Here is a 20,408-nt window from a genome sequence, read left to right on the forward strand (position 1 = left end):
AGCGATACAGGAAAAAAAGAAATATATGCTTGTAAATGGAAGAAAAAGACGGAAAACGGAACAGAACTGAGAAAAACAAGAAGTTCAGGACTGCAAAGGGCAAAAAACGGGACAATAAAAGAAGAGTAAGAGGAAACAGTGAGCAAAAAGAAGGAAAACGTTGAAAAGGAGGCAAAAAAATAGATGTAAAGCGAGACAATAGAGAAAAGACGGAACAGAGAAAGAAAAAAAAAGAAACATATGAGAGTAATAAATTGCAATATGAGAACAGAAAAAGTGAAAAATGAAGAAAAGAATAAAAACGGACGATAAACGGGATAAAACGAAAAACTAGTCGTGACAGAAAAGAAGGAAAAGCTGAACACGAACAAGGAAAGAACGGAACAGACGACACCAAAAAAAGAAAAGGACTCAGAACAGAACACAAAGCAAGAGACGTGAAAGGAGGTGGAAAAATGAGCCACAAAATGAAAGAAAAAGACGAAAAACGGAATAGAAAAGAGAAAAACAAGAGGTTCATGACTGCAAAGGGCGCAAAACGGGATAGAAAAAAAAGAGAAAGACGAAACAGCGAGCAGAAATAAGGAAAACGAAAAAGTAAACGACACAAATCGAGGGAAGACAAAAGGAAAAGATAAACAAAAAATATGCAGCAGTCGAAACATTGCTCTACAAGAACAGCATGAGAGGAAAATGAAGAAGAGAATTTTAAACGGAAGACAATCGGGATAAAACGAAAACTGAACGTGACAGAAAAGGAGGAAAAGCAGGACATAATAAGAGTTAGAACGGAATAAACGAAAACAAAAAAAATCGAAAAGGGCCAGCACACAAAAAACAAGATTGGAAAAAGAGAAAAGAAGAAAAATTAAAGAAAAGACAAAAAAGGAACAGAAAACAGAACAACAAGAAAATGGCGGAATAAGGTCATGATAAGAAGAGAAAAAGGAAACAATGGCTATAATAAGGAAAACGGAACGAGATAAAAACGAGACAAATGGAAGAAAAAACGCGACAGAAAAGATAAGTAAACAGAACAGAACCTTTTTCTCTCAAAACGAGACAAGGAAGGAAAACCGGTCTAGAAAACAAGAGAAACCAAAAGGTAAAAGATGAATAGCTCAAGAGAGAAAAGAAAACCGATAGAGGAAACGAAGAAAACAGATGGGACGAAATAAGAATGAAAATGAGGTAGGAAAATGTGATAGAAAAAGCAGAAAACTAAAAAAGAAAAAACGGAACAAGGAAAAAGATTAAACGGGAGATAAAAACGGAAAACGGAAGAGCAAAGGGAAAATGTAGGGCCAATAACAGAATAAATGTGACAAATGTGACAAATATTTTTAGCCGCAGATCGAACCTTGCCTAGTATTCAGTCTAACATTTTTCGCACCAAACGCTCCTCTGCTTTAATCCAAACAGAAAAATGGTGTAAAAACGGGGTATCTTGAAAATCTTTGAAAATGAAGAAAAACGGAGCCAACGAAGTCGAAATACGGAAAGGAGGAGTGCTACAAAGAGACGAAAACTGGAAACCAAAAATAAATAAACAAGGGAAGTAAAAAAGGAAAACGGGTAGGAGAATTGCAAAAAAATGTTTTACTCATTTCCAGAGGAAAAACAGGATTGAAAATAAGAAATAATATGACTTAAAACGGAGAAAAATGGAACAATGAAACAGAAAACATGGGATAGAAAATAAAAAAACGAGAGAAAAATAGGAAAAACGGAAGGAAAGAGGAGAAAAGCATGAGCAAAAAACGGCAAAAAAAAAAGGAGAAGAAAACGGCAAAGAAAAGGAGAAAAAACGAAAAAAGTGGAAAACGGGACTAGAAAAAAGATTAAAGGAACAGAAGAGAGTTAAAACATGTGAGAGAAATCAAGTTGCATATCTAATAAACAAAAATAGAAAAGGATTCAGAACATAATACAAAAAACAAGACTGACAACGAAGAGAAAAACCGAGCCTAAAAATAGAAGAAAAAGAAGAAAAACAGAACAGAAAAGAGAAAACCAAGAGAATCATGGTCGCAAAGGGCGGAAAACGGGAAAGGAAATGAAGAGAAAGAGGAAACAGCTAGCAGAAGTAAGGAAAAACGAGAGGGAAAACGTCACAAATAGACAAGACAAAAAAGAAAAAAACAAGAAACGAGAAAAAAGGCGAAAACGAGAATAAAGGGAAAGCAGAACAGAAAACAAAAGAAATCAAAAAAAGAGTAGAAACTAAAAAGAAGAAGAGCTAGAGAGAGATAATAAAATCAATAGAGGAAACGAGAAGAAAACATGGGACAAAATTGGATGGGAAAATAGGACAGCGAAAGAACAAAAAAGAAAAACGGTCCAAGAAAAAGAAATGATGGAAAACGGACAAGAAAATTACAAAACTTGAGTAAAGTCTGAGAACTGAAAAATAAAAAAAAGATAATGAAATGAAAAAAAAACGGAACAATGAAACAGAAAACAGGGGACAAAAAAAAGAAAAACAAGAGGAAAAACGGAAGGAAAAAGAAGAAAAATGCGTCCAAAAACCAAGAAAATAGTTAAGAAAAGAAGAAAAAATGGAAAATTAGTAGAAAAACGGGACTGGAATAGAGAAAAATGGAATAGACAAGTTTAGTTTGATGTCCAATATCAAGCTTAATTTCATATAACATTACATGTTCAATTTTGAGCTCAATTTTAAGTTGAATTCAAATTCTTATTTCAAGTCCAATTTGTACTAAAATTCCAAGTCTAATTTGAAGCAAAATTTAAACCAAATTTCATGTCCAATTTCATCTTCAAATCCAATTCCAAGTCTTATTCAATTCCAATTCTAAGTAAAATTTCAAGTGCAATTTCAAATGAAATCTACATTTTCTTTTAAGTTCGATTTCATGTCTAATTTTAAGACCAAATTCAAGTTTAATTGTATGCCCTATGTCAAGTGAGATTTAAGGTCCAAAATCAACTCTAATTGTAGTCCAGTTCCAAGTCTAGTTTCAACTTTGATTTTTAGTTCGGTTGCATCCGAAAGTCCGGAGTAGTCAACCCAATCGGTCGGTATTTTTGTGAGAAGTAATAATAGATTCGCCAGCCTACGATTACTTGATGTTTCGGATCGAAACATTCTTCGGATCGGGTCGTTTGGTTATGTCTGGGCACCCAAAGTCGCCAAAGCGGGTTTAATGAAAACAACCATAGATTTCTGTACCTTTTCACGACTAATGTAGATGAGATATTTTGGCTGAAAAGAATGAAATGATTTTGCCATTCTGCTACTTACACTGCTCTAATGTTGCCAGTTCCTGCGAAAACAAGATTTCTTAAAAAACACTTACATTTTTCATAACTTAGTTTGCATGTCAAAACGGGTGGTTTTTACATAATTTGACATGATTTTTAACCATTAGTCAGTTGATATGTTTTAATTTAGGGCTATGATATGATAAGTATAGTAAGCAGAGTATATTTTCTGCATAAAATAAACACTAAGACTTTCAGAAGAAACACAATCGTTCAGATTTAAACCCAACAAGGACGATGTCATAAGCAGAATCAAACACCCGTTTAAGGAGTTATTCAGTTGTATTGTTATTGTCACTCATTGTGTTCACAATTTTCAGGAAAACCAACTCCTCGGAAACAAATATAAAAAACAAATCCTAGTAAACCACAGGTAACAAATAATGATTTAAAATCAAAATCACACAATCACGTTTGTCCTATACAGTCATGCAAACACGGTTCCTATACGGCGCCTTAAATATCTAGGAAACTCGATCGCCCAAGCGGGCTGCAAGTTTACTGATGCAAAACTGAATTACTGTTATGCAACACTTGTACTCCCTACTACTGCACGGTCGTCTAGTAACTATCGGTATTAGGTGCATTCAAACTACTTACACTTGTACACTTTTTTCCTGACATCGTCATTTTTTTCTGTTTTTTCTTTTTCTTTCCTTATATTCACAAAGTACAATCACTATCCTGGTCGTAGTTTTCATTTCACCTACCGTTTTCGGGCGAGCTGTTTCGCAGGCTGATTTTGCAACGGGGTTTAAAACAACCACGCCACGCGGCCAGTGGCGAAACAGCCGACCTTGAACTTGGCAGCTTGGTTAAAGCTTTTTTTTATGATAACTAATTCTGCCAACCACCTGCTCGTAACAGTCAGTCAGTTGGGAACGTTTTATCTTGCTAATTTGGTCGTGTGAATAATGCCTGGTATTGTTACTGGTGCTGTGACTAAGGTTCACACTATTTCTAACCTAGGTATGGCGTCTGCTCTTGACCGAGACCAACAGCTACTTGAACGTGTCTCAGGTTGTCCCGCTTCAGCTTGACGTATCCAAGTTTGCCCTGATAGCCAACTTCGTATCCGAGATGGAATCCACGCTGTATTTTCACAATGATAACACTCAATTAGTTCACATTCTATCTTCGATGGGTTAGCGATAACTTACGGGTCTTGCTCCATATCCGTAACCGTGACCGTACCCATAGCCAAGTCCATACGGAGTACCATGGATTAGTGGCGTAGCGTACAGTCCTACTGGAGGATGAGAGTATCCTCCGAAGCCTCCCGATCCTAGACCGTATCCGAGACCGATTAGGCTACCAGCGGCTAACAGGTTTGAACCTCTGTGACCGAGTCTTCCCGGTCGTAAGCCGCCTCCTCGGAGACCTTGGACTGCGGCCAGGCTCACCAGAACGAACAGCAAGATAAAATGTTTGGCCATTGTACACTAGAACTGGATCAAACTAATCGTGCTTGACTGAAGAACCTACTAGATCGATGAACCTGGCACAACTGATAGGTTTGGATGGGCCGCCGTACGGTTTTATAGTGAAAAGTGATATAAGCTAATCTGTAATCAAACGCGGGAAATGTTCAAAATTTCACCACCCCAAACTGATTGTACAATTGTTCAATGTTCGACAGGAGCTGGCCGCAGCTATGCGCTTGAATGGACGTTCGCTTCGATAGCAGCAGGTACCGGTTTGCTTATATGTACATGGCAGGCGCGTATTTTGGTACGCATTTCAGGCTGCCCTTACCAAGGCCTTTGCGAGGCCGCCATTCGAAAACACATATCGATTTACTCGCCTTCATTGACCGCGGCGGGGTTTGGTGCCTCGCCGAGAAAGAATTCCTACGCATGTATTTTTATGCTACACTGAAGACCGCGGGGCTGCGTAAGCCTTACAAGCGTCGAATTCTGCCGATTCTTACCCACCAAACCGATCGTATATGCTTCAATCCACCCACGCTTTGCTTCGCCTCGAGCTGCACGCAGCTTTATGCAACATTCACTCTAAGGTGTCGATCAAAACATTGGTAAATGGGGTGCAGTTGATAAGAGTTCGTGCGCCCACTGGCCGTAACAATAATCGACTTTGTTTTTCATATAGGTTAGGAGTAATTATTATCCATTAGACTGTTATATGCAGTGAAAAAAAATTCGTTGTTTACGAGATTTGTTCGTTGTTTACATTCATAAATGAGCATCGACATTAATGAACTTCACAATAATTAATGGTTTTAGTGTCAAAAAATCGAAACATGGTCGGCCCACACAATGGCTTTCATTCGGGGAAAAAAATGCTTCGAGCTGTGCCATTGATTCAGTTCATAGTAATAGCTTAGCGGGCTAAGTAGCCGAGAAATTGTTAGTGAAATTCTTCTAAACGTTTTTGTGTTGTCTATTTTCAAGTTATAAAAAATTTGATATATTTCGACTAAAATTAGTGGATTAAGTCATTAAATTAATGCTTTATTGCCGATAAAACATTTGATTATAGTTTAAATCACCAAACATTCTAACATCTCGGGATTACTTTGTGAACAGTTTATAACTTTAGAAAAATTATTTTGCTTAGAACCCCGTCACTGCCAAATGACTCGATAGTGTTTGTTTAAATCAAAATGCAAGATTTACGTGTTTTTATTTCAAATTATAAAACTAGAAAGAAAGTCACAGCAAAACTTTGCCGAAGCAAGCTTTTATTGCTAAGCATATTTATTTTAAAACGACTTATCTCAGTTAACTTAGAGTACTGCCAGGATTGTGACGAAAGGTTGTTTAAAAGTAGAGTTTTGCGGAATGTATTAAAATTTCTGCTGGTCTCCCAGGAAACTCAGACTGGAAGAGGCTGTTAGAGTTTAATAGGAATGTAGCAGCCCCACAGTTGTTCTCTACTCTTAATAGCTGGCTGCGAAATCTGTCGAATAAAAACAAAAGGTAAAGTTTCAATACAAAAGATTCAAAAACAAATAAAAGAATTTATGCTACGGAAAGATCTACAGGGTATTCAATAAGTTACAAGAAAATACAAGATATTCTTTTCTGAGCCAATTTTTATTGAAGCAGTGTTTATTAAGAATCTTTACGACATATTTGGTGGAAACACCCCCCCCCTTGTGCTTCATGACGAGCTTGGTTTCTCAAAAGAATCGCACGCGGCATGCACCTGGTCCATGGACATCTCGTCCCAGATCTTGGAAATGAGCTTCTTAAATTGGTCCATAGTGCTCACTTGATGTTCGCTCTGCTTGGCCAGCATGTACGACCATACATAAAAGCCCAGAGGATTAAGACCCGGGGAGCTGGGAGGCCACAAAGTCTTATCGAGAAAATCAGTCAAATTCTCCAGACACCACGCTTGGAGGATATACGCTGTGTGGGTCGGTGCGCCGTCCTGTTGAAAGACGTAATGATCTTTCCCGTAGATGTCACAAAGTGCCGGGGCCGCAACCTTCTCCAAAACCTCGGTCTTATAGTACGCGGCGTTGATTTTCACGTGTTTCTCGAAAAACACCAGTGGAAGTTTCCCACGCTTGGATACGACCATCACCGAACCGAACCATCACCGACGCGGCGCTCTGGGACCGCGGGATGTTTATGTGGAACGGGGGATGCTGGCCAACGTCAGCGCCCACAGCCGATCATTTTGGACATTGTGCGGCTGTTGCAAGATGAAGAGTTTCTCATCAGGAAACACTAACTCCTGACCAGCGCACAGTGGTTTAAAATGCGAAAAACGCGAACCTTAGCATTTTCAAAAAGAAAACGTGACAAAATGCTACACTATTATTAGCAAAGTTGCTGTATATCATTAAAGCCAACTTTTGACAGAAATGAATTTTTGATTAATCCACCCTAAAGGGAGATAAAAAAATTATTTTTTTAATTATTCGGAAAAACAAAATATGTTTTTCGGCAAACTTATAGAAAATAAAATTTAGAGAAATTGTGTCGAAGATACTTTGGTTCTATCTCTTCAAACAAGCGAGCTACAGTATGTTTTGTATGATCAACACCTATACACTTAAAAAAAAAATGCCGAAGTCAGCAAAATTTTGCCGAGATTTGGACAGCCGAGCGTTCGGTAAAATTTTTTATGATGCCAAACGTTAGTGAAGATCCGTAAACGTCGATTTGCAAAACTGAAATTTTTACCGAACGCTCGGCTGTCCAAATCTCGGCAAATTTTGCTGAGTTTTTTAAGTGTGTAAAAACTAAAAAAATACACTTTACTCTTTTTAAAGATATTTTGAAGGCCTACTATGTTCTAGAAAGTTGCTTGTATTTTAAAAACACACCATTTAGCTGAATATGTCATAATAATAACTTAAAGTTTTAAAGTGTATTTTTTTAGTTTTTAGGTGTTGGTCATACAAAACATACTGTAGACCGTTTGTTTAAAGAGATAGAGCCAAAGTATTTTCGACAAAATTTCTCAAAATTTTATTTTCTACAAGTCTGCCGAAAAACCTATTTTGTTTTTTCGAATAAGGCCATTGCAAATCATTTTCAAAGTTTTTGTCACCCCCTCCCACCACCCCCCCACCCCCTTGAAAATTGGCATGAAAAATCGGGGGGCAAAAAAATAATTTGTAGGATATGAGTTAAATTTTTTTTATAAAATCAATTGTCTGTGGGCTCTACGTTTTACTTTTTAAATTCGTCGTTCTGTTTTTAAATCCGTCTCAAGCCATATAAATTATAAATGCGTAGTAATCATAGATTATTTTTGTAATTAGGCCATTGCAAATATTTTTTAAAGTTTTTGTCACACCCCCTGTGAAATTGTCTTGAAAAATCGGGGGGCAACAAATACTTTGCAGGATATAAGTTAATTTTTTTAGAAAATCAACTTTCTGTGGGATGTTCTGTGGCAAATTCGAACAATGGAATTTCCAAAAATCGCCAAAAAAATACTTTCGTTTTTGTCATTCGTTTCGCAGGTTTTTGCATAAAAAACAATAACGTGCAGGGTACGGGAGGGTATTTCCAGCACGCTACCAAATTCGGCATACATTACCTTTTTTTTGCTGCGCTTTCCCAAATAAAAACTTTGCCGCTATATAACAATACTGAAACGAATGAGGTTTAATGTGTTATAACTATTTTCATAAAAATGTAAGTAATTTGCTAAATTTTATTCAATAAACATCAAAATCACTGTTTTTCCATTGGCACGTAATTAAGCTGAAAAAACCAGCAGCAATCGCTTACGGATATCCACTCTTGATGATGGTTTGGAAAACACACAATTATGATCACATTTACTTATTCTAGAAACTAAACAACTGTGAATATGATGTCACAGAACAATTCTACTTCTTTTCATCACGGAAGAACACAAAAATTCCCCTCTGATATGAAAATATAAATCAATTTTCATTCATTAGTAATCTGCAGCATTTTGCTTTTAATTTCAGCATATGGTACTTTATTTACATTACTACCAAGATGTGATGCAGTTGCGCCTGAAAATCTTCTATCGTGTTGACATAGCTAGTATTTGAGTGACAACCACTTGCTTCTGGTGCTGTATGTATATGTACGATTCAATAATACACTAGCGCCAGCAGCAAGCTGTTGTCACTGTTAAACTAGTTATCTTCAATGAGCCGGTAACTAGGCAATACCGACACGTTATCCATCGGTCTCTCTTTTGATCTGTTTTTGAAAAGCATCTAATCCCTGTGCAGGCTATTTCGGCAGGTCGGGTTTAAAAAACACAGACACCGCTATAGAAAATGGGCCCAATTTAGCCGCAGCGACTTCATCGTTTCTCGCGACTATTACTCAAATTCAGTAGCGTTTCATTAAGACCAAAATACACGCCGGTATTCAGTAAATATTATTCTATCAACTGATATAAAAATCTTGTCTTGAATGAATATAGTTTCTACGTAATTCCTGAATATTGTTTAGACTACCGCTTAATGGGCTGAAAATACCCTTCCGTACCGAGTCTGCTTTGGCAAGCGAATGGTCGTGGGTTCGAATCTTAGTAGAATCAAGCCATTCGATGTTCAAAGTGACTTTTAGCATAGGTTTATTCTCAGGCCCCTCATTTACACTTCCTTAATGCTGCATTCTATGTTATCCCGATAAGGACTATTGACAGTGCAAAATGAGACCCTTATAGTTAAATGCACTGGTGTGCAGTGCCAGGGATGGCTATAATTGGGGACAGCGCTATCATGTGAAACAAGGTGGGTAAAGTAGAGAAAGCATTGAAAGAAGGGTAAAACCCAATTACACACAAGCACGCATGAAATTCAATAAGCATATCGCTCACTCAATAGCGATTATAGCAAATAAATGCAGTGCAGGTCATACAGCAAACACCCGGGCGATATCACAATAGATCTAACTATACTGGTCGCAGTGATGAGTCCATACAAAAAAAAATACCCTTCCGTACCCTATATGAAAAAAGCAAGAATAGATTTGGTTTCCACGTTTAAACTTTAAGTAAAAATACTTAAAACGCATATTTTTTTGTTCGATTAAAAAAATCTCATATTTTCATCACCACCCCACCGCCCGCAACACTTTCAAGTGCCCAACACCGGAAGAACAAAAACTTTATAAAATATTTGTAATGGCCTTACGTAATCAATGGCAACCAATATAATAATCAATGATTATCTTAAATCATCATTGTTAATTTCTAGTAATCACAAGAGCATGATTATCAAAAATTATTGGTAATCAGTGGCAATTAGTAATCAAACGTAACTTTTTTCAAAGGTGCGTTGTAATTATAGCTGTTTGAATCCCCTTGCCATGTATTCACACGGAAAGTGATGCCAAATTGATAACCTTATTGTTTCCGAGTTTTTCATTGAAATATTTTTTGTCTAGCTACGGTTAAATAATATCTTTTATTTTTATGAATAAACATGCGCTGGTGATAGAACCAACAAAACAAGCAAAGCCTTCGATATAAACGTATTTAAAACTCGATCATCCTTTATCGATACAGTTTTAGACGTTCAAGTTGCCAATAACTCTGTAAACAAATTGGAAGATTTTTTTCACATCATTTGTTAATAGTTAAAATGGAAACAAGGATGGCGACATAATTGTTTTGATCGAAGAAAAAATAGTGAGAAAAGAAGGATGGTGTTAAAATCTTTCAAAAAGTTAAATTAATTGGAATTATCAACTCAACAGTCAGTGATGTAAAAGCCAAGCCTAGATGCTACATCCCGTTATCGATACTTGACCTTCTGTTTTTATACGACAGACTTCGCAGCCTGCTGTTAAAGTACAGGACAATTGAAGGACCAGTTGCTACGATCCTATTGACTCTTACAGCCTCTCCCAGTCGAGATTCGAACATACGAGGACTGGCCTTTTAGGCCAACGTCATACTTCGAAGCCAACTGGGAGGCACGTTGTACTCCCGACATGTCTGCACGATCTGTCGGATGGTAAAAATCTGGTCCATAGTGGCGCGAGCCGAAACCTACGAAATCCTGAGATATTGGCGACAGCTAGCGTAACAGGATCTGGGAGAGTACCTTGTAGGCGGCGTTTACCAACGTTATGCCGCAATAGTTGATACAGTCGACCGGATCACCCTTTTTGCAGACAGGACGAACCGCACTTCTTCTATCCATTCCTCCGGTAGTTTCTCGCCCTCCCAAATCTTGGAAATAACCCAGTGTAGAGCCGTTGCCAGAGTTTCTCGACATTGTCTATAAAGATTTGCCGGTAGGCGGTTTTTTACCAGCGCCTTTGTTGGTCTTCTGCAACCCGATTTCTCATTTGACTTCTTAGAGATCAGGTGCTGGGGCATTACTATCTTTCATGGGCTGTGCTAGGTTAACTTCCGTTCCACCACCTTCTGCAAGTTCACCGTTGAGGCGTTCATTGAAGAACTACTTCCACCTGTCGACCACCTCACAGTCGTTTATGATTCGATTCCCTCCCTTGTCCTTACACTAAGTGGCAAGTCTTGCAAGGTTTCGGTTTGTAGGCTCTACGAGTTTGGTTTACCTTCTCGTAAAACTGGCGCGAGTCATTAGCTCAGAATAGTTATCCTAATTCTTCACGATTTCTGTCCTCATTTTGGCGCTTTTTACTCCTCAGGATTGTGGTGAATTGGTTCCTTACTCGTCAGTATTTGGCCAAGTTCTCCCAAGTGGCAATACACAGATAATTTTTCCAAGTATTTTTTTTCTCCACCGCTTGTTGTCATTCCCCATCAAAGCAATCATTTTGTATGCTCCAGGACTTTTCACATAATGCCCCAACCATCTTCAAGGTTTGAAGCACTGAGTAGTTCCTCAGAGCAAGGTCATGCCCCATCCTGCATTCGCGCGTAGTTCTCGGCAGATTGCGGGTTATCTAGCTACCTGATGTTCATCCTAGAAGGATGGCTTCGACGTGTTTGGTATACGGTTGACAGTTTTGAGCGCACATATACTGCTGCTGGGTGATGATCAGAGTTAATTTCCATACCCCTTAGGGAAAGTGTGTTTGTGATGTTAGAGAAGAACCGGCCATCTATAAGAACGTGATCAATCTGGTTCATTGCACGTTGGTCAGGTGATCTCCAGATGGCTTTGTGGATATCTTTGAGTGCTTCGTGGTGATCCGTAGGCCTCGGGAAACTGCGAAGTTTATACATCTTTGGCCGTTATCGTTTGTGTCGGTGTGCAGGCTATGGGGTCCTATCACCGGTCTATACATTTCTTCCCTGCCGACCTTGGCGTTGATATCCACTATGACGCTCTTGAAATCCCGAGGCGAGCAGCTGTCGTACATTGCCTCCAGCCTTGCGTTAAAGACATTTAATGGTATTTTTATGTTTAGTATGCTTACCTCCCAGTTGGCTTCGAGGTATGACGCTGACCTAATAAGCCAGTCATCTTATGTTCGAATATCGGCTGGGAGAGGCTGTAAGAGTCAATAGGATCATAGCAACTGGCCCTGCAATTGTCCTGTACTCTAACAGCTGGCTGCGAAGTCTGTCGTAGAAAAACAGAAGGTCAAGTTTCGATAACGGAATGTAGTACCTAGGCTTTGCTTTGCTGTATGTTTACTTTAGTGATACAAATATTAGTGATTTTCAAAACCCAAACATGTTTTGAAGAAATGGTGCCCCACCTCTGGGCGCGCCAGTGTTGATGATGCTACAATTGAAGAAACGGCTCTTTATCCTCAATAAACATTTACTCTGGATCTTTCCGCCGTGGATCTTCCAAACCTTCTCTCCTTTGCGAAAGATTTCCTGAAGAAGTACAATGCCGAGTTTACGGGGTTCCAGCTGTTCGAGTAGCAGTTCCAAGTTTCCAAGTTAAGGACCACCATGGGGTCTTTGGTACGTATTATGGAGCCGTTCATCAACCATCCGTGGTACAATCTCATGCAACTGAAGCAACTTAATGTCGCCGAAAGCTACGTAACATCCTTCGAAACAACGCAATTGGAAAATCAAATCTCTCTCAAGACCTGTTAAAGCTCCGTTTAATTACCGTTATTTATGGGAGAAATAAACTTGAAGAAGCTATCCAGTAGAAGTGTTTTCAAACGGAGAGTACTAAGAACCACCATTGTGGTGATGTTCGCATCGAATCCAGCCGAAACAAAGCCAAGACAGGGGCAGCAAGCGAGGCGGTAAGGCCAGATGGAGAAGGTCTGTTGTAAAATGCACCAACCACCAAGTGATTTTTTGTAGCAAAGCTGGTTTATGTAGAAATTTACTCACCGACACTGGAATTACTTCTGAACCTCCGCGCTTCATAACGGACCTTGACTTGCAACAAAGTTGTTACCATCGTACGTCATTTCATTTTTATGAACTTGTCATCGCATATGTTCGAACCTTCTAAGAAAATATAAGATAATTATACGACCGCAAAACTTGTGACGAAAACTTTGAAGATGATTAAACTTTTGGAAAGGGTATTTTATAAACAAGACTTACTTTTATTCGTTCCATTTATTGATAATTTAATCACATAAATAGTAATATCACTTAAGTAAATGAATTCATGAACAAATAAACAAATAAATAATTAAATAATGTAAGTAAATAAATGAGGAAATATAGTGGCAAATTAAAAAGAAATATTTTGTGTCCAAAAAAGATCAAGAAATTTTAAAATTTTATTGTCGTGATCAATTTTTGTACTAAATTTTCAGGAAATGTGAAATAAGAATTCAAAGTGAACAAGTAAACATAATCATATTGTCAAGCAAAATTGTTTATTATCATTGACATTAGTTTTAAAGTTACATTGTTTGTATAATAGCGCTTTAAGCAGACAAGGGTATTGAATAAAAAAAGTTTTTTAAAGATTTCCAAAAAAATAGCAAAATATGGAAAAAATTGTGATAAAATAACAAATATCGAGATTTATACAGGCACACTTACGTTACCAGTTAGTTCATTACATTTTTTTAGACTGCGAGATTCGCGGGCTTAGAGCCGAGTTTTAAAGCACAATTAACACCGCATTTGAGCTCACGAGATTCATACATAGACCTTCATGATTTTCCGGTGTTTGGCTAATCAATGAACCATAAACGATAGCGCTTAGTCTAGAGCGTGAACAAGTTTCGGTACAACTTGAACATCATCTGCACAGCAAAACCGTTGCTATTGTTGGTACAACAAAAAAACAAGAGCAGATAGCGATGTTTGTTAGAAATCACTCAATTATTAAGATATCGGTTTTTAAGTCGATCGATAATCATTACGTTAAATGAAACCAGTTTGTTTTACAGCAAAGCTGAAGTTGAGTAAATATTCACTTTTTCTAGCTTGATTAAATATTATATCATGGCAAATTTCGTCCTGTTATTGTTATTTTTTGTTCGATAAAACTAGACGTTTACGCCCTCCAACAGGTTTCACAGGATGTTAATTTATATTCGATAAGGAGCGAGACGTATAAAAAAAACACAAACCTTATGTTTGCCTTCCCCAAGTGTTGTTAATTCGGCATCAAAACATACAAAACCTAAAAATTAAGCAAGAGCATTAAGCGTCCTTATTTAAATTTATTAATATAACTTATAAATCATAATTTCACAGTTGCTCCAAACCAAGATATCACGAGAAAGCAGTATTAGATAAAAAATGTTAATAAGGAATATCAACATTAAAATTGTTTTGTTAGTCACTGTGAATAATCGTTAGTAGCAATTTAGTTGGCACCTAAAAGAGGTAAAATTAATTGTTTCTATGCTCTAACCTTCCGCTGGTTAGTAAATTGTATACTACCAGAATATTCTCGTGATTGCAACAATTCTGCAGAGGCACAGCGTTTCAATAAGTTTAGCAGTTTTCGCAAATACATCGCGATCAGAATTTGTCTGTAAATAAAACAATCTTGCGGCTCAACTGGGTGGGTCGATGCTATTTAGTGATGCATAACGTTAGGTACAAAATGGCCGTATTAAATTAATAAAAATAGCTTTCGGTTATCGAACTGCAAACAAAGTATTGTGTTTTCGCAAAGGTTTGCACGGACAACCTTGACAAGGGTGGTGAAATTTTCGCTCAACGGAAAATGCAACCTTTTGCTACATGTTAGTTCCGTTCTGAAGACCTTGATATATGGAAAGAGAAAATTGATAGGATTTTTACCATAAATACGAAGCTATCCACGGAACAAACCACAGAAATCAATCGATAGCGATTCTAACTTGAGCTCAGTGTACCACAGTCGGTTGGTAGGCAGTGCAACAATGATTAAGTTTTCGGTGGTGACCTTTGCCCTGCTGCTGGGGGCGGCTTTGGCCATTGAGCACAGCGGTTTTATCAGTGAGGTCAAACACATCCCATACAAGTGGTACGGCGGCGGCGAAGGTGGCATCGGCGGTGGAATGGGCGGCGGAATTGGTGGCGAACTTGGCGGTGGTATGGGTGGTGGTTTCGGCGGCGGCATGGGTGGAGGAATGGGCGGTGGTTACGGCGGTGGAATGGGTATCGGAATGGGTGGTGGCTTCGGAGGCGGAATCGGTGGCGGAATCGGTGGCGGATACGGTGGTGGAATTGGAGGAGGATACGGCGGCGAGGTAAGCTTAAATTGAATTCGTACTTGGAATCGGCGGGCAAATATTTGTTCCTCATTACTTTTCCGTCAGGGTTGGCTGGATTACTACTCGTACCCGAAGTACAAGTACGAATATGGAGTGAAAGACTACCACACCGGAGACCATAAAAGTCAATGGGAGGTACGCGACGGAGATGTCGTCAAGGGAGAATACACTCTTGATGAGCCCGATGGAACCAAGCGCATAGTCGAGTACTACGCCGATGATAAGCACGGCTTTGAAGCCAAAGTGAAAAATATCGGACATGGAGGAATGCTCGGTGGTCTAGGCGGAGGTGAGCTGGGCGGATTCGGAGGAGGCCATTACGGTGGCTATAGCTATAGTAAACTGAAAAAATACAACTAATCAAAAAACGATGCTTTAAGACTGAAATCAACTGATGCCAAGTTATGTAACCTATAGAATAAGCTATAAGATTAAAGATTTCGCAAGATTAGATTTTTCAACTTGTTATTTAGGGAAAACAAGCATCATCATTCTTTCCTTGGCTTATGTCCACCCGGTTGAAATTGTCATCCAGAATAATACCGCAAATCCAAGCCGCCATTAAAACGACGATAGAATTTATCTGCTCATAAATCCCCATTCGTTATTGCAAAAATCCCCGGAAAACGTTCAGCAGCACACAACAAACTGCTTCACATTCGAGGCAAACACTAGAACTCTCAACGGGGCCCTCAAGAGCTTCCATATCTGCTGCAGAACGATCCGCCATCAGCGTGTTTGAATCCGTTCGGTATAGCGTTTGTTTCACTCGCACCCGAAATGCCCCATCATATCGCAGTGTTATTTATGTGTATGCCTCTCAATTATCGCGATTACGCGTGCTGGCTTTGACGCTGCCGGTGTGCGGTGCCAATTCGAGTTGCTTTCGTTGGTTTACTGGTGGCGGTGGTCCTCTTATGTTTGGTGGCGGCAAAGCATACGAGTACTATACGAGGCTCATCATCGTCACCGTCACCATCAATGGCAATGGCAACAGCAGCGTGCCGGCAGAAGCGCGAACGGTGATATACGGTTTCGCGTGCATATGATAAGAATGTAAAAATTTAGTTCCTGTACTATCTGTTTCGCGATTGCCGGTTGGCACTGTCGCTTTCAGCGGCGAAACAACCACATGGTAGACACGCACGCGATCGCTATGTGACAGGTCTTCCTATTTATGAAATTACAATCGATAACTGTGAAGTGGATCGGTTTACCGGTGTAGGCCTACGGTGGGTTTCGTTTGACCACGGGTGAAATTGCTTCGGAAGTGATGCACTGCAGTGAAATACATGACATTGATGGGAAACGAACATATAACTAAAAGCAACTAGATTCCCACGGCAGGCACACCGATATATCCGTAGCGGAATCAGCTTCAGTCGGCCACCGCACCGTGGTGCATCGGTCTTCAAGTTTAGATATCCAAGTTGGCAAAAAAAGAAGCGGTGAACAAAAATTTATTGCGCATTTTTGATCACGAGATAACTGCCGCTTCTTGCGTAACAATCCCTTTTTCTGTAGAATATTATTATTGTGGAATATTATATGGGAAAATAAATAGGAATCAGAGGTGGGTCTAAATAGGAATCAGAGGGTAGTCGTTGGTAGTCGGCGACTACCCAGTTCTCGCAAAGTCCGGTTTTGTTATGGCGCTAAACTACCAAAATTTTGCATGGTTGGTACTGTCCAACGTTATGGATATTCATTTGATCATATCATATTCAAATATCATCATATTTGATTTCATATCAATGGTTCCTGATTGGTCTTGGCTCCTGTCGAACGACATGAGTTTGAAGGCGCTAACAATTGGTCGATCACAAATCAATGCAAGGCGCATTCAAGAAGAATTTCTTTAGAATTACCAAGGCGCTAGGGTAACAAAATGCTTCCTTATCGGTCTTGTGTCCTTACAAAAGTTATGAGTCTGAGGGCGGTTACAATGAGGATTTCGTAAGACACGCCACGGCGCTACAGTAATAGAAGGCTTCCTGCTTGGTCCTGTCGAACGTTACGGATCTGGGGGCGCTTACAGTTGTTTTACTCCGAATCAATATAAGCCTGATGATGCATACAGTAAGGATTTCATAAGAATCACCAAGGCGCTACAGTAATAGAAGGCTTCCTGATTGGTCCTGTCGAACGAATCTGAGGGCGCTTACGGTAAGGATTTTGTAAGAATCACCATGGCGCAATAGTAACAGAAGGCTTCCTGACTGGTCCTGTCGAACGAATCTGAGGGCGCTTCCCGATCAGGAGGAGCCAACAAAATTATAACAAGTTATATTACCAATGGACTAGTTTGTTACCAACTTTTCTAGCAACGGTTGTTATAAATAAGATAAATAATAACAACCGTTGTTCTAAACGAGCGACGGTTAGTGGATAAAATAACAAAAATTCTAGCTAAATTTATTCTAGTCAATAACTGATTCTGAACAGGCCTTGATATCGTTTGAAATAAATTTTAACTCATTTTGTTAAGAATTATTTTTCAAAATTTCCAGATATCTCAAAAATTAGATTGTAAATAAAAATATTTTAACAAATACAATAAATGTTATGCGGCGAAATTCATTTACTATTGAAATAATCATATTAATTGGACTAATTTTTCTTGCAAATAACATACTTTGTTATAGTGGCGAATAGGGATGCTATACCGGTTTTACCGAAACCGGTTTTACCGGTATTACCAGGCTATTTTTCAATACCGAATTACCGGTTTTTCCAAGACCAAAAAGCGGTATTTTCGGTATTTCTTTGCATGATCAAATAACAACTCAAGAAGCCTGAATCGCTGGTAAAACTTTCAAAGCACGGGGAAATTTAAATTCATGATGGAAGGTTCTACAAATATAAATCAATTACAGGTATACCTCCATAGTACGTACCCTCGTTAGTACGTACCCTCGATAATACGTACCCTCCATAATACGTACATTTTCCAACAATAATTTTTTTAGTTTCTATATAAAGCAAAAACATTTTTATGAATATTTATGAGTCAATACAAGCAAATACGTATTCAATAATTATAAATTTTTGAATAATATTAGTTATTTCTATTATGTAAAAAACCATTATTTTAAAATTAAAAACAGTTCCTAAATAGTAAATTAATCAAATATACGTTCTAAATAACAGTTATTTAAGCATTCCGGGCAGACTCATGGTCGCTACTAGATTTTGCAGATTTTTGCTCAGAGAATTCACCTTTTCTGCGATTCGCATTCTTCCCAACTGCGACGGGAGAATATATGTTGTCGTCATTATACAAGAATTATTCTACTTTCTTCGGAGAAAAAATTACGTTACACTAGTAATTAAACTATCCACATTAATTTTGTTGTAAAGTTAAACACAAATGCATTTTTTTGCTCAGAATTTCGAAGATTGGACAATTATGCTTTTATTTACAAGCGTTTGCTAAATAAAAGCATGTCTGTCCCACATGTATTTTTTTTAATTTTTAACAGTACATGGCGGAAGATAGTTTCTATGCTAATGTGTGCGCAACCGGAACGCTCCAATAATATTTCAGGATTTTAAGATCGTGATTAAAGAAGCCAAGAAAGACGTCGCGGCCTGGTTTCGAAATACACAATTTATAAATCCCAATATCTCGAAGGCATTCGTAAGACTATATTCAAAAAAGGGCAGCTTAACTGCTAAATACAAACTTGATGAAGTTTGAATTTCGAACTTCAAGTATGCTCTGCTGTCAAAAAAACAACACGAGCTATTTTTTGAAAACTTCTCAAATGAAAAAAAAACACCATAAAGGACATTGTGGAATCTTCTCCCTGTCATCGCCAAAGAAAATTGTGCCTGTGTGAAATCTTTGCCGATTAAGAATAAATCGTGGTAGAACTTTGATATAAACTTAGAAATAAATACTACTGTCATATTATCTTTTTGTTAAGTTATTATCACACTCAATAGAGGCGAAAATTAAAAGAATATTGTTACCTAAATTGGCAAAAAGAAAATGTTTATAATGAACAATATTATTATGGGACAGTTATGCTTTTATTTTGCATATGGAACTGTTCATGTTTGATATTTTTTAGAAAATTTTTCGAACAAAGTCCGTCTAAATTACAGTTTGTAAGGTAAATTAGGATATAAATAAGCTACTTCCGAGTTTTTCTCAAAATCGATACGCAGATAAGCAGCCTTATAGGAACTTCTCCAATTTATGCAGCCTACAGCTGAAGCTTCGATTATTGTAGTTAACTATTTTCTGTTTATAGCACTCACTCAGCTTATTGTCTAGTATATAGACTGGAAGCTCAATCGATTGATATTAGTGGATTTGGAATGAAATATCCCGAATGACGGCTATTGAGCTCCTCTTGTCATGTTTCCTCATTCTAGCATATATTTACAACTATGTACCAAACCTTTACCTAGATTTATTCGATTGAAATATGTAAATTTTCAATTTGAGAGAGAGTTTTGAAAAAATAGGTGTTTTTGGATTCCTTTTGCTTTACTTTTCAACTATTTTTTAACATTTGCAGTTTTTTTCCAAAATAATTTTACTAAGATAATTATTTATTTTATAATATCTGATCTGATCTATCTAATTTGGAAGTTTTAGACAATATTTAGTATAATAAAAATAATACTTTACCATAAAAATAGTGATTCGATAGTACGTACGTTTCGATAGTACGTACGCTAAACGATGCGCGGGTGTACGTACTATCGAGGTATACCTGTATGTAGTTTTTCCAAAGGGGAAACCCTGAAATACCTCACCGCTATCAGCATAGAGCCGGAGTGCCTCATGCTTTTTAAGCAATCGTCTCCATTCAACTCGTTCCAATCCATGGGCTACTCGTCGCCAATTTCTCAGTCGTCTCAGAATCGAAAATCACTATCGATCTGATCATGCCACCTTACATGTTGAGCTCCTCTGTTACTGGTGTCGATGGGGTCGTTGAAGAGAACTGTTTTCGTTGCTGAGAAACAAGGGTACTCTTTACTTAAGCGAAGAGGAATTCATGAAGAAATAAAAAATTGTCACAGTGCTAGAACCAACCTTGGCTGCTGTCG

General features: G+C 38.2%; 2 protein-coding genes across 12 annotated transcripts in view; both read left to right on the top strand.

The window, feature by feature from the left end:
- The window catches only part of LOC128734982 (protein alan shepard), a 370,743-nt gene that overhangs the window by 35,137 nt on the left and 315,198 nt on the right, over positions 1-20,408 (top strand). The gene's annotated exons all lie outside the window — the stretch shown is intronic.
- Positions 14,988-15,701, top strand: LOC128734985 (adult-specific cuticular protein ACP-20-like). The gene is made up of 2 exons (XM_053829420.1): positions 14,988-15,211; positions 15,380-15,701. The coding sequence occupies exons 1-2, from the start codon at positions 14,988-14,990 to the stop codon at positions 15,699-15,701; spliced, it is 546 nt and encodes a 181-aa protein (XP_053685395.1).

This window comes from Sabethes cyaneus, chromosome 2 (assembly GCF_943734655.1).
Source record: "Sabethes cyaneus chromosome 2, idSabCyanKW18_F2, whole genome shotgun sequence".
In the NCBI taxonomy this organism is placed as follows: domain Eukaryota; kingdom Metazoa; phylum Arthropoda; class Insecta; order Diptera; family Culicidae; genus Sabethes; species Sabethes cyaneus.